A 14402-nucleotide genomic window follows, 5' to 3' on the forward strand; every position below is an offset into this window, starting at 1 on the left:
AAAAAGTTTTAAGAAACGTCATTACAAATCCAATATGGTGGGCTTCCCAAGATGGCGGACGAGCTGTTTGAAATTTACCACCTACAATGGATATCAAATGAAAGGGTTTATTGAATGAGTTGCGAAAAAAGTAATCACGTGACCTAAATCCAACATGGCGGCCGCACCAAGGTGGCGCATTGGTTATTCGAAATGCAGCCTAATGATATACATAGGTGTAAAAAAAATATATAATACTTTTAAAAACTAAAAAAAAAAACACTTTTAGCAGGCAATAATTAAAAAAAATAAAATAATTCGGACATTTAGTTTGATGAAATACAATTTTACAACCATACATGGTGCGTTTTGTCCAAAGTGATATGTTATTTCAAATTCAATTTATTTAACGTAGACTCATACACAAAAATCCATTTTCACAATCACATTTACAACATTCACAAACTATATCTACACACATACTACATAATTCAACATTATAACACAAAATATTTTTTTTTGTACACACGCATAATAAAGAACACAGGAAAGAAAGAATTTACAAAGGTAGTACTTATTTCTTAAGTCATCATCCTCCGAGCCTTCTTCCCTACTATGTTGGGGTCGGCTTCCAGTCTAACCGGATGTAGCTGTGTACCGGTGTTTTAGAAGGAGCGACTACCCCATCTAACCTCCTCATCCCAGTTACCCGGGCAACTCAATACCCCTTGGTTAGACTGGTGTCAGACTTACTGGCTTTTGACTACCTGTAATGACTGCCAAGGATGTTCAATGACAGCCGGGACTTACAGTTTAACGACAACCATCCGAAACACAGTCATTGGTGTCCAAGGTACACTTAGAAAGTACATACAAACTTGGAAAAGTTCTATTGAACTCACGCCCTCATACTGGAGAGGTTGGTTCTTTACCCACTAGGGCACCACGACTTTTTAATCAATTAAAGACAAACTAACAGACATATAAAATGGATACATGTACCTACACAGTCACCTTCACATTCCCATTTGCGATAATCCACAAGTAACATTATTTATAATTATTTAAATCCTCAACATACCCAGCATTTATACCATTTCACATAGGCACTGCATTTTTCTGCTTAGTATAAAAAGCCCGCAGACTGTTCGTAAGACCAGAATAGTAGGTTCTACTAAACAATCATGTCGAAGTTACTATTAATACTCGCGTGTTTAGTGACACTGGCAGCTTCCAAGTCTTCTATTTTCTTTGATATAGAAGATGCTATGGAACATTTCGAAAACTTTATAAGAGAACATGGTAAAGAATATTCAAGTGATAAGGAGAAGGCAAAAAGATTCGAAATATTTATAGAAAACTTGCACAGAGCTAACGAACTCAATCAACAGAGTGAGCACACTGAATTTGGTAAGACAATTAACTTTTTTGGTTATTTACAGTTTCTTGAGGTTGGACAAACCTTTATATGTTTATACTGTATTCAAATACTACCACGCATGCTACCTAGATCCTTGGTATATTCTCTTAACTAACGTAACGTAACTGCCTCGTTGGTCTAGCTGTCGCAAGTGTCAGCAGCCGCTGAGCACGAGGTCTCGGGTTCGATTCCCGAGTCGGGCCGAAATCGCTTTGTGGGTTTTAGAAGACTTTCACAAAGCAGCCCGGAGCCTGGAAGCTGGTGATTGTTACACCCGTGCATCGGAGAGCACGTAAATGTCGGTCCTGCGCCTGATCTCTCTCCGGTCGTGTCGGATTGCCGTCCCATCGGGCTATGAGAGTGAAGGAATAGGGAGTGCACCTGTGTCTGCGCAAATGCTCGTGCACTATAATATGTCCTGCGCAGCTGGCTGATCTCCTTACATGAGAGCAGCCGCCGTAGCCGATAATCGGCTAGGAGGACATCATCATCATCATATTCTCTTAAGTGTCATGAATCTCTAATAACTGCATTTTAAAAGCTGAAAAAATATCCTGTGCTCGAATCCGGTAAAATTCATGTTGTAAGTTTGGTATTACAGACTAATCATAAACTTTTAATCTCACCATAGTCCAGGCCTTGTCACAATTTTGACAGGCATCTCGTTATAAGCTATATGTAGAACACGATTCTTTCCAGCCTTCATACACTATCCACCCGTCTCTAATTTCATCTAAAGGAGATGGCCAAATTTTCATAGTAAAAAAACCCAGAATCGACAGCAATGAAATGCTTACCAATAGGTTCATTATGATAGACCTTTGATGGTGCCAAAAACTCCAGCCTGAAATCCATGGGGTATAGGAGCTATATCATATTTTCACAAAAATAGGTCGTTGAATTTATATTGATTTTAAAGATCATTTACATCAAGGAACATAAAAAAAAATCTATGTACACTAAGATTATACTAGCCAACAGTAATATCCCCATAGTTACTGAGATTGCCTGGTGATTAAAAGGTCTTATATTTAACCACTCCAAACACGAAAGCACCGACCTTACTTACTTGGAGAGGTTTCGCAGTTATATGCAACCTTCACAACTGGCTATGAAACATCTTTTTAAAAATTGTCTTTGAAAATCGTGCCATGTGACATTGTCAAATGTAACAAATGACTTAACGATGCAAAACGGTCCAATCACGAGTCTGCATTCAACTTCTAATGAACATGAAACAGTAAAAGTAAACTTTTCTGTGAACTAAAATCATGATCGAAAAAACGTTATAAAAAGAGAACCCCATGGTTTTTAGATGATATGAAATACTTTTTGTAATCCTTACATTATACTGAATCCAATCGTACATATGAAGTTTCTGTCGACTCTGGGTGTTTTTTTGGCCATCTCCTTTTTTTAGTAGTTCCATTTATCTTGAATCTGAATAAATTGTTATTTTACATTCGAGTTATCGAGGTTAATATTTATTTACACAGATATTTACAATACATATTTACAATAAAAATCAAAAACTATCCTAGTAAAACAAACAACTAAAAAGCGTCAAAAAATTCGTCCCCATCGCTGTCAACTGGGAGCGTGCCCAAGAGGCTGGCAGCATTACCTCGTTGGATCGCCATGCTGATTCTTTGTCCGAGGTAATAGCCAGCCTTCTGGTCACGAGAAGCGTCAACCAGCCGCCTTGAGAGATCTTTAAATAGAATGTGGGCATTCGGACCCCACGACCCGAGGGTTTCAACCCCAAACGGTTCGAAAATATAGTTTCCGACAAGGCCACTATATTTCCGCCGCTTGAGGTTCTCCGCAGCCGCAGCGGCAGCAGCAGCACAGCACGCAGAACTTGGAAGGTGTGATGGCGCAAGAGTATCGACACAGGTTGCGTCCCATACTAAAAGCCTACCCATCTTCCAAGGGAATAACGACATGCCGTCTGGTCTCTTACCGTCGTCGCGTGCCAAACCGTTTGGTTCTAATACAGCTGGTACCCCGACGGCAACAAGATCCCGACGTATAATGTCATTGGTGTTTGCATGCCGGGCAATACGGCCCGCACTGCGGCTGCACGACAGGCCGTGGTGTCTGAGGCTGGTGACAGCCTCACCACAGTGGCAGCGATGAGGGGAGCAGCACGGTGCTCCTATACGTAAGCAAGTAGCGAGGCGGAAAGTTGTATCGTCAAACATGGTGCCAATATTTGACGACGGTAGTGCCTGAAGCCAAAGCCCCGACTCCCATCTACCCACAGCCAGTAGGCGCTCTCGCTCAGCAGGAGTAATTGCCGTTTCTATCAAACTATTCCGGGTTACTCTGCAGAGCGGCTCATCCCACTGTCTTTGGGAAGACGGGTTGCTGGGTAAATTTTCATTCGGGCAAGTAATTTTCCATGCATCCATAGCCTCGGCTAAATACGGTACCTCGAAATCAGCCAGTGTTGGAGTAAGAATATTCCTGGTTAATTTCTCAGTGCCGTGAACCGAGGATATGAATGCCGGTAAACTAATACTGGTAATTTTGCGGACGCCGAGACCTCCCATCCGGATGGGCAATGTGGCTTGTTGCCAGGCTCGGTCGTCCAGGGCCACATTGAGAATGGAGCTGAGGGTATGGCGGATAATTTTATCAATTGGGTCTAAAAGGTGGCTATGTTTAAAGAGATGAGAAGAACGGAGGTAATATGTAAATTTAGGACCAAAACAGCAGTGTCGAATAATTGTGATGGCCGAATGCATTGTAATTTTTTGTAGGCGTTCCGAAATATCGTTGAAATTATCAATTTTTTCCGAAATAAATGTAGAAAAAGATTGGTCTAGGATGGGAGCCCCAAGGAGGCGGAGAGACTGTTTATCTATAATTTTAATCTGTGGTGCTAATGATTGAAATTTGGATATTGTCATTTGTCTGTCAGTCGTGTCAGTAATAAATAATTCACATTTTGTACAATTTAGTTCTAAACCAATGGAATGAAATTTATGTTTTAAATGAATGAAATCCTGAAATACGGTCTCTACATCGCCTCCCAGGGTCCCATCATCTAGATACCAAACGTTGAATTTGGAATTTAGCTCTCGAATGATCGGGTGAATGGCTAGGCTAGTAATTTTCAATTACTGGCCCGAGGGGATCACCTTGTTGGCATCCGACTGCAGATTCCAATAGGTTGTCCTTAAACAGTAATTTTGATGGGTGCCTGTAACACTGATAGAGCAAACTATAAATTTTCGGTACTTCTTTTTGTGCTTCAGCCAACAGGGTGTCCCGGTTTACGGAATTAAAAGCATTTTTGATGTCAACCTTCAGGATGACCTCTCCTTTGCCACAATTTAGGTAGGCCGACAAAGCGTGTACGGCAGCCTCGCAGCCCCCTTTGGAACCGTATCCCAACTGTAGGGGCTGGAATTTGTCCGAACTAGACCTCGGGACTACAGAGTCCCGGATTTTTGGGAGGCGAACGTGGGGCCGAAGCCAACACGCTGAAGCTTTTTTGAGACAACTTTAATGAAATGGTGACACAAAACTGACGATTATCCCTGTATACACTACAGAAATGTACCCAAGGACAATCCCCGGTTCTGTGCTAGACTATTGCTATGGATGAAAACTATTGTGATGGGATGCTAATGAACTAGGTATGGGAAAACTACGGGAACTATGGCACCTGCCGATAACAATGTATTAAATACATGTAAAAATGGCAGGTGGAGACTCGCCACCTCACTTACTGGGCCCTCGGGAATCAGTCCCTAAATCGCAACAAGAGGGCAACAGGTACATGAGCGGCTGAAGGGTGAGGATACCTCGGCGGACTTTAAACGCAGATCACGCGCTCCTTGTGGGTCCAGCATCACCGGTCCACTTGCCACTTACCACGAGGCACCTACCCTCCGAGCAGAGCTACTAACCCTGCTCTAGCGACTCCACTCTGGTCGGCCAATAAAGGCAAGCCAGGAGGCGGTAGCCCAATCCCCCGTCATGCTTCACTCCGGCAGGCCGAAGATGGGGGACAGTATGCTCTCCCTGGAGCACTCGGAAATATAGCCCCGCGGGGTCGCTACTCCCCGTCATCCGCCTCAGATGCCCTGCGGGGCTTATTATTATTGCCTATAATGTCCCACTGCTGGGTAAAGGCCTCCCCATCTCGCTTCCACACTTCCACCAGTCTTGACAGTAGGCGTCTAATTCGTCACGCCATCTCTTTCGGGGCGTACCCCGCCTGCGGTGTCCATCCTGGGGTGCCTTTTAGGCATTAAATGGACGGATCGCATCCGGAATACCGTAATACGTTCCAGAACAGGAGTTGCTGATGTAGGCCGAAAGGCGTATCCGGAAAGATGGGTCACTATTATCACCCAGTGGACACCCCAGGATTATTATTATCTGAATAAATAAACAAATAAATATGATTTCAATAAAAAATAAAGGAATTTTGTTACAGGAATAACACAGTTCTCGGATTTGACTCATGATGAATTTATTGATTCGCTAACTGGTTTGCGTTCAAACATGACTGTTGGGACAAGCTTGTGCACGAAGATCACCGATGAGGACGTGCCAAACGTCTTAATTCCTGAACCTTTTGACTGGCGACTGTATAACATCGTCACAGGGTTAAAGAATCAGGCACAATGTGGATCTTGTTTTGCTTTTAGTGCTGCTGGTGAGGAAAGAAAAATCTTGCTTTAGATTTAGTCTTACAGCGTCTCAATCCTACTTATTCTTCTTATAATGTTTCCAATTTTATTTGGTCTAAGCGCAATTTGCTGTACGCTTCCATTCGTCTCTATCAGCCATTATACTTAAATTCCCCCTTAGCTTGAAAATGCTTTTTTTTTCAGGAAATATCGAGAGTCAATACGCAAAGAAGCATGGGTCAAAGGTGGCATTGTCTGAACAACAAATTCTTGACTGTGATAAAGGGTCCTATGGTTGTGAGGGTGGAATCGTGACATCAGCTTTTAGGTAATTATTTAACCAGGAGTCACGTGCCTGATCTGTTTAGTCTATGAATCTAAATAATTACAGATGATTATTTGAATGTTGCGTACAACGCCGTTTCGTTGTACTGTCCAGATTTGATTTCAATCAAAGCTCAAAGACTTAGTATTAATTTTAATGCATATTATGTGGGAGGTTAATCTTCTTCTTTGTTGCCAGTTCTATTATCCAGATGGGTGGTATTGAAATGGATTCCAGCTATCCGTATGAGGCGCGGCAACAATCCTGCCGTTTCAATCCTCAACGGCCTGTAGTTAAGCTTACTGGTTGCTATCAGTATAGCCTTAGATCGCAAAAGAAATTGCAGCAAGCACTCTACACATTTGGGCCTATATCTATTGGTAACTTCTTCAGATTATGTTTTTATTTTGATCTGAGGGAAGGTCTGTCACCGACGGGAACAGAAGCGATCCTAAGATACCTACTTACTAGTTTTCAAACTACATAATGTTCATCTATAATATAAAAATGAATCGCAAAATGTGTTGGTAAGCGCATAACTCAACAACGCCTGGACCAATTGCTAATTCTTTTTTTGTTGTGTTTGTTATTGTCAGGAGAAGTTCTTATGAAAAAAAATAAGTAAAGTAGAGAAGTCAGTTGACGGGAGTGAAGCCGCGGGCAAAAGCTAGTACTAAAATACATATGTTCTTTCTTATCGATTTTGATAATACTATCACCAAAGCAATGGCAGAGCATTATTAATTTAATAAAAGTCGCTAATGAGCGACTTTTATTAAATTAATAATGCTCTGCCATTGACACTATGATTTGAGGTTCAATTACTGGACTATCGGCTCCTTTCATACGATAAAGGCACGCACCCAGATCATTATTCCTTCAGGTGTACTTACTTTGGTTTGGTTCTTCATAGTTTCACCCATTCGTCAGCCGTTATTGGACTTCCCTTTAAGACATCAGATACGTATTCCTTTTTTTTATTTTAAGTATTTTTTTATTTATTTTAGGTGTTAAGTCTGAGAACTTCCATTGGTATAAAGGCGGTGTGATGAGAGATGAGTTGTGCGATGCTGGACAAATTAATCATGGTATCTTATTAGTGGGATACGGAGTAGGTAAGATGTTTTTCTCATTTTATTTTTTACATCTTCATAACAGATTCACTTGATTCACTTCCTCTAAGGCTCAATTTTATTAGTATTGATAGGATTTTTAATTGTTGTCATGGTGGCCTGGTGGGTGAAGAACCAGTCTCTTATATTTTTTCATGTAATTAATTTCATTGGACTTCTAGCTTCAGGTAATTCTCGCTATAATTTCGATCAGCTACAGAAAAGGTAACAATGTCATCAACATAAAAAAAACTCTGTTTCAGAAAATGGTGTGCCATACTGGCTGGCCAAGAATTCATGGGGCGAAACTTTTGGTGAACAAGGCTACATCAAGTTCGAGCGTGGAGATGGCCGCGACTCCTGTGGACTTATGAATGACTTAATGGCTTCAGCCATAGTCCAATAAATATCTATGTGCGAGAATTTATGCTCAATCCGCGTATCGTTTCTTGTGTCACCATAAAATGAAATAATAATAATTTCTTAATGTAACTTCCTAGTTCGACTTGCATTGTATAATTTTGTCGGAATCAACCTACAGTGAAGTCAAATATTGTATTCACTTCTTTTTGAAAAGAGTGTCTATTGAGTGTATTGCCAGTTCTTCTCCATAAGACCCACTCCTTGGAATCGTGCACATAGCTATAGATCTTTATAAAATACAAACCTTGATTATATGTTAGTTTATATGAAATAAAAATTGATTTGAGCAATAGAAGAATGTCTTTTTTTTGTTTTTAATAATCATACTAGCTGTTTCTGGTGCCTGTGGCCGCATGTGGAAGAAAGTACCTACTTCCTTATATAATATAGGTAACTGACATAATGACACTCAAAAGTGTTTTCCAATTGGATATAAAAATATAATGAATGAATGAAAATGAAAAAGTGTTTATTCGAGAAGAAAATCATTACACACACATAATACTTCTGCCAAACTGCACAGCAGTTTGTTGGCAGATGCAGCTCCCGTTTACAATATTCAAATTATAAATATAAAGTACTTTTTCATCCGAAAACTTACAATAAATAATAACCAAGAACGACACCACTAATTTAGTTTAACCTACGCATTGCCATCAATGAGTTCTTGCCAATAACATTTAAAAAGAAACCTCGTCATTTTATTTTTTAAAGACATCTTTGAAGTACAGCTACTTTCTAAATCGGATGGCATATTATTAAAAATCATTGGAACCAGAAATTTTCTACATCTTCGCCCATAATACTTATTGCAGGTAGGTACTACAAATCTTGCAGCTGTTTTATTTCTTTGGGGTCTGTTGCATACCGTCTTCATTTTAAATTGATCACTACTATACTATTCTACAGCCAACAACAACACTACCCTCCTGTGAACTGGCAATATTTTACACTCTAAAAATAATTCCTCATAGTCACTGCTTTTACAACGTATTTTTGTGTGTTTATCAACTAATAGCTTCATGAACCTGTGTTCCCCACAAAATTAAATAATTAGATTCTTCGATAGTACGCTGGTGTGGTCATTTGGAACATAAAAGAAAAAGGCTTTCCAGTGGTGTAAATATGTAAAAATAACTTTTATTAATTTAGAAGAATATATAAACAGTGCTCACAGTGAAAAAATTGTATCCATTACATTCATTTGTTTGTTCTTGACAATTTGGAAAAAATTAAAAATAAAACATCATACATCCTGCCAATGAGTACCAATGAGGTTTTATATGTCATGAACAACCTGATTTGTAATAACTTTATTTTATCTAAATATGTTTTAAATGTATTTCCATAGCATGCCAATCCATAGGAAAACAATGAGTCCACCAACGCATAATTTTTTAGTACGACTTACAAACTATGTATGTTAGTATTGCTTACAAGAAAAAACAAATAGACCTTAAATTGTGAATCACTGCTGTACCAATCCCTGCGAGATGGCGACGCAATGATTCACGTATCAGCAGTCCAGCCGACTTGTAATCATTTTTAACCGACTTCCCAAAAAGGAGGAGGTTCTCAATTCGACGGGATCTTTGTAGGCATCCGTAGGGTAAAAATTTGACACTAAGGCGTATGTCTGAAGACATTATGACATGATGAAGGTTTGGAGCTGACCTGATGATGGAGACCAGAGAAGGTCGAAAGTCGGTGGCGTATAAACTCAGGTACATCCATTAGACACTGACTTCTAGGCCGATGCACCTAAGAATAGCTTTTTTTGTTTTTGGGAGTCGGTTTTATTTTTTTGTAAAAAGTTTTAAGAAACGTCATTACAAATCCAATATGGTGGGCTTCCCAAGATGGCGGACGAGCTGTTTGAAATTTACCACCTACAATGGATATCAAATGAAAGGGTTTGTTGAATGAGTTGCGAAAAAAGTAATCACGTGACCTAAATCCAACATGGCGGCCGCACCAAGGTGGCGCATTGGTTATTCGAAATGCAGCCTAATGATATACATAGGTGTAAAAAAAATATATAATACTTTTAAAAACTAAAAAAAAAAACACTTTTAGCAGGCAATAATTAAAAAAAATAAAATAATTCGGACATTTAGTTTGATGAAATACAATTTTACAACCATACATGGTGCGTTTTGTCCAAAGTGATATGTTATTTCAAATTCAATTTATTTAACGTAGACTCATACACAAAAATCCATTTTCACAATCACATTTACAACATTCACAAACTATATCTACACACATACTACATAATTCAACATTATAACACAAAATATTTTTTTTTGTACACACGCATAATAAAGAACACAGGAAAGAAAGAATTTACAAAGGTAGTACTTATTTCTTAAGTCATCATCCTCCGAGCCTTCTTCCCTACTATGTTGGGGTCGGCTTCCAGTCTAACCGGATGTAGCTGTGTACCGGTGTTTTAGAAGGAGCGACTACACCATCTAACCTCCTCAACCCAGTTACCCGGGCAACTCAATACCCCTTGGTTAGACTGGTGTCAGACTTACTGGCTTTTGACTAAGTGTAATTACTGCCAAGGATGTTCAATGACAGCCGGGACTTACAGTTTAACGACAACCATCCGAAACACAGTCATTGGTGTCCAAGGTATACTTAGAAAGTACATACAAACTTGGAAAAGTTCTATTGAACTCACGCCCTCATACTGGAGAGGTTGGTTCTTCACCCACTAGGCCACAACGACTTTTAAATCAATTAAAGACAAACTAACAGACATATAAAATGGATACATGTACCTACACAGTCACCTTCACATTCACATTTGCGATAATTCACAAGTAACATTATTTACAGTTATTTAAATCCTCAACATACCCAGCATTTATACCATTTCACATGGGCATTTTTCTGCTTAATATAAAAAGCCCGCAGACTGTTCCTAAGACCAGAATCGTAGGTTCTACTAAGCAATCATGTCGAAGTTACTTTTACTACTCGCGTGTTTAGTGACACTGGCAGCTTCCAAGTCTTCTATTTACTTTGATATAGAAGATGCTGTTGAACATTTCGAGAACTTTATAAAAGAACATGGCAAAGAATATTCAAGTGATGAGGAAAAGGCAAAAAGATTCGAAATATTTAAAGAAAACTTGCACAGAGCTAACGAACTCAATCAACAGAGTGAGCACACTGAATTTGGTAAGACAATTTACTTTTTTAGTTATTTTACAGTTTCTTGAGGTTGAACAAACTCTTATATGTTTATACTGTATTCAAATACTACCACGCATGCTACCTAGATCCTTGGTATATTCTCTTAAGTGTCATGAATCTCTAATAACTGAATTTTAAAAGCTGCAAAAATATCCTGTGCTCGAATCCGGTAAAATTCATTTAGTAAGTTGTGGTATTACAGACTAATCATAAACTTTTAATCTCACCATAGTCCAGGCCTTGTCACAATTTTGACAGTCATCTCCTTATACGCTATATGTAGAACACGATTCTTTCCAGCCTTTCTTACTCTATCCACCCGTCTCTAATTTCATCTAAATTTTAGTAGTTCCATTTATCTTGAATCTGAATGAATAAATATGCTTTCAATAAAAAATAAATGCTCATGTAGATGACAAATACTAACCAAGAATTAAATTTTGTTACAGGAATAACACAATTCTCGGATTTAACTCATGATGAATTTATTGATTCGCTAACTGGTTTGCGTTCAAACATGACTGTTGGGACAAACTTGTGCACGATGATCACCGATGAGGACGTGCCAAACGTCCCAATTCCTGAACCTTATTATAACTGGCAACAGAATGACATCGTCTCAAGGGTTAAGAATCAGAGACAATGTGGATCTTGTTATTCTTTTAGTGCTACTGGTGAGGAAAGAAAATGTTTGCTTTAGATTTACTCTTACAGCTTCTCAATCCTACTTATTCTACTTATAATGTTTCCAATTTTATTTGGTCTAAGCGCAATTTGCTGTACGCTTCCATTCGTCTCTATCAGCCATTATACTCAAATTCCCCCTTAGCTTGAAAATGCTTTTTTTTCAGGAAATATCGAGAGTCAATACGCAATGAAGTATGGGTCAATGGTGGAATTGTCTGAACAACAAATTGTTGACTGTGATATCGGGTCCCATGGTTGTAGTGGTGGATTAATGACATCAGCTTTTAGGTAATTATTTATCTAAATTAGATGCTTGCAACTATATTTATGTATTTAAATGTTGCGTACAGCGCCGTTTCATTGTGCGGTCGAGATTTTATTTCGATCATAAGGCCAAAGACTTACAGCCAGTTTCTTCATCAAAAGTGAAAGCCAAAGTAATGTCATTAAGTAAAAGTAACGGTCAAATTCTTTTTTTCAAGGCTAAAGTAACAGCAAAACTAATAATAGATAAAACGAATTTGACCGCTACTTTTACTTTATGACATTACATTGGCTTTTACTTCGGCTTTTACTGTTGATGAAGAAATTGGCTGTTAGTATTAATTTTAAGGTATGTTACGTCGGAGGTTAATTGTCTTCTTTGTTGCCAGTTCCATTATCCAGATGGGTGGTATTGAAATGGAATCTAGCTATCCGTATGTGGCGGTGCAACAACTCTGCCTTTTCAAACCTCAACCGGCTGTTGTTAAGCTAACTGGTTGCTATCAGTTTAACCTTAAATCGCAATTGAAATTGCGGCAAGCACTCCTCTCATTTGGGCCTATATCTATTGGTAAGTTCTTCTGATTATGCTTCTATTTTTACCTGAAGGAAGGTCTGTCACCGACGGAAACAGAACAAACTACATATCTTCATACTAAAATATGTACTTCCAAATCGATTGATTTTGGCGTATTATCACCATATCTTACAAGCAAATTTTATTTGCTAATTATTATTAATGCTCTGCCATGGTTACTAAGATTTGAGGTCCAATTGCTGGAAAACCGGCTCCTTTCATACGACGAAGGCTGCGTACCTTAGTCGTATGCATATCATTATTCTATCAGGTGTATTTACTTTGGTTTGGTTCTTCATGGTTCCACCCGTTCGTCAGCCTTTATTGGACTTCCTTTTATGACATACGTATTCCTTTTTTTCATTTCAGGTGTCAAGTCTTCGAGCTTCCATGTGTATAGAGGCGGTGTGTTGAGAGATAAATTGTGCAATGTTGGAAATATTAATCATGGCATCTTATTAGTGGGATACGGAGTCGGTAAGATGTTTTGCTCATTTTATTTTACATCGTTATAAAAAATTCACTTGATGCAAATGCTGCTATAACCACAAACAAACATAAGAAAAAATCTTGTTAAATGTAGAAAATTAAAAACGAAGAACTCTCCATTCGGCTCAATTTTATTAGTATTGATAGGATTTTTAATTGTTGCCATGGTGGCCTGGTGGGTAAAGAACCAACCTCTTATATTTTTTCATGTATGTAATTAATTTCATTGGACTTCTAGCTTCAGGTAATTCTCGCTATAATTTCGATCAGCTTCAGAAAAGGTAAAAATGTCATCAACATAAAAAAAACTCTGTTTCAGAAAATGGTGTGCCATACTGGCTGGCCAAGAATTCATGGGGCGAAACATTTGGTGAACAAGGCTACATCAAGTTCGAGCGTGGAGATGGCCGCGACTCTTGCGGAGTTATGAATGACTTAATGGCTTCAGCCATAGTCCAATAAATATATATGTGTGAAGATAGCTCAAACCGCGTATCGTTTCTTGTGTCACCATAAAATGAAATAATAATAATTTCTTAATGTAACTTCCTAGTTCGACTTGCATTGTATAATTTTGTCGGAATCAACCTACAGTGAAGTCAAATATTTTATACACTTATTTTTGAAAAGAATGTCGTTTGAGTGTATTGCCAGTTCTTCTCCCTAATACCCACTCCTTGGAATCGTGCACCTAGCTATAGATCTTTATGAAATACAAACCTTGAATATATGTTACTTTATCTATAATATAAAAATGAATCGCAAAATGTGTTGGTAAGTGCATAACTCAACATCGCCTGTACTGATTTGGCTAATTCTTTTTTTGTTGTGTTTGTTATTGTCAGGAGAAGGTTCTTATGAAAAAAAAATAGGGTAAAGTAGAGAAGTCAGTTGACGGAAGCGAAGCCGCGGGCAAAAGCTAGTATGAAATAAAAATTGATTTGAGTAATAGAAGAATGTTTTTTTTTTCTTTTTAATAAACATACTAGCTGTTTCTGATGCCTCTGGCCGCATGTGGAAGAAACTACCTACTTCCTTATAAAATATAGATAACTGAAATAATGACACTAAAAAGTGTTTTCCAATTGGATATAATAATATAATTTGTTAGTACGACTTACAAACTATGTATTGCATTGCTTACAAAAAAAACAAATAGACCTTAAATTGTGAATCACTGCTGTACCAATCCCTGCGAGATGGCGACGCAAGGATTCACGTATCAGCAGTCCAGCCGACTTGTAATCGTTTTTAAACGACTTTTCAAAAA

The 14402-nt window shown here is 38.5% G+C and overlaps 2 protein-coding genes across 2 annotated transcripts; both read left to right on the forward strand.

Annotated features, from left to right (window-relative positions):
• The first annotated feature begins 1147 nt into the window (after positions 1 to 1147).
• On the forward strand, positions 1148 to 14086 carry LOC124646355 (procathepsin L-like). Its single transcript, XM_047186480.1, has 7 exons — positions 1148 to 1389; positions 5853 to 6074; positions 6253 to 6376; positions 6572 to 6753; positions 7381 to 7488; positions 7749 to 7891; positions 13595 to 14086. The coding sequence occupies exons 1-6, from the start codon at positions 1164 to 1166 to the stop codon at positions 7889 to 7891; spliced, it is 1005 nt and encodes a 334-aa protein (XP_047042436.1). The 5' UTR covers positions 1148 to 1163; the 3' UTR covers positions 13595 to 14086.
• LOC124646354 (procathepsin L-like) lies at positions 10875 to 13761 on the forward strand. Its single transcript, XM_047186479.1, has 6 exons — positions 10875 to 11100; positions 11565 to 11789; positions 11967 to 12090; positions 12456 to 12637; positions 13013 to 13120; positions 13452 to 13761. The coding sequence occupies exons 1-6, from the start codon at positions 10875 to 10877 to the stop codon at positions 13592 to 13594; spliced, it is 1008 nt and encodes a 335-aa protein (XP_047042435.1). The 3' UTR covers positions 13595 to 13761.
• Positions 14087 to 14402: the final 316 nt, after the last annotated feature.

This window comes from Helicoverpa zea, chromosome 3, assembly GCF_022581195.2.
Source record: "Helicoverpa zea isolate HzStark_Cry1AcR chromosome 3, ilHelZeax1.1, whole genome shotgun sequence".
NCBI lineage: Eukaryota > Metazoa > Arthropoda > Insecta > Lepidoptera > Noctuidae > Helicoverpa > Helicoverpa zea.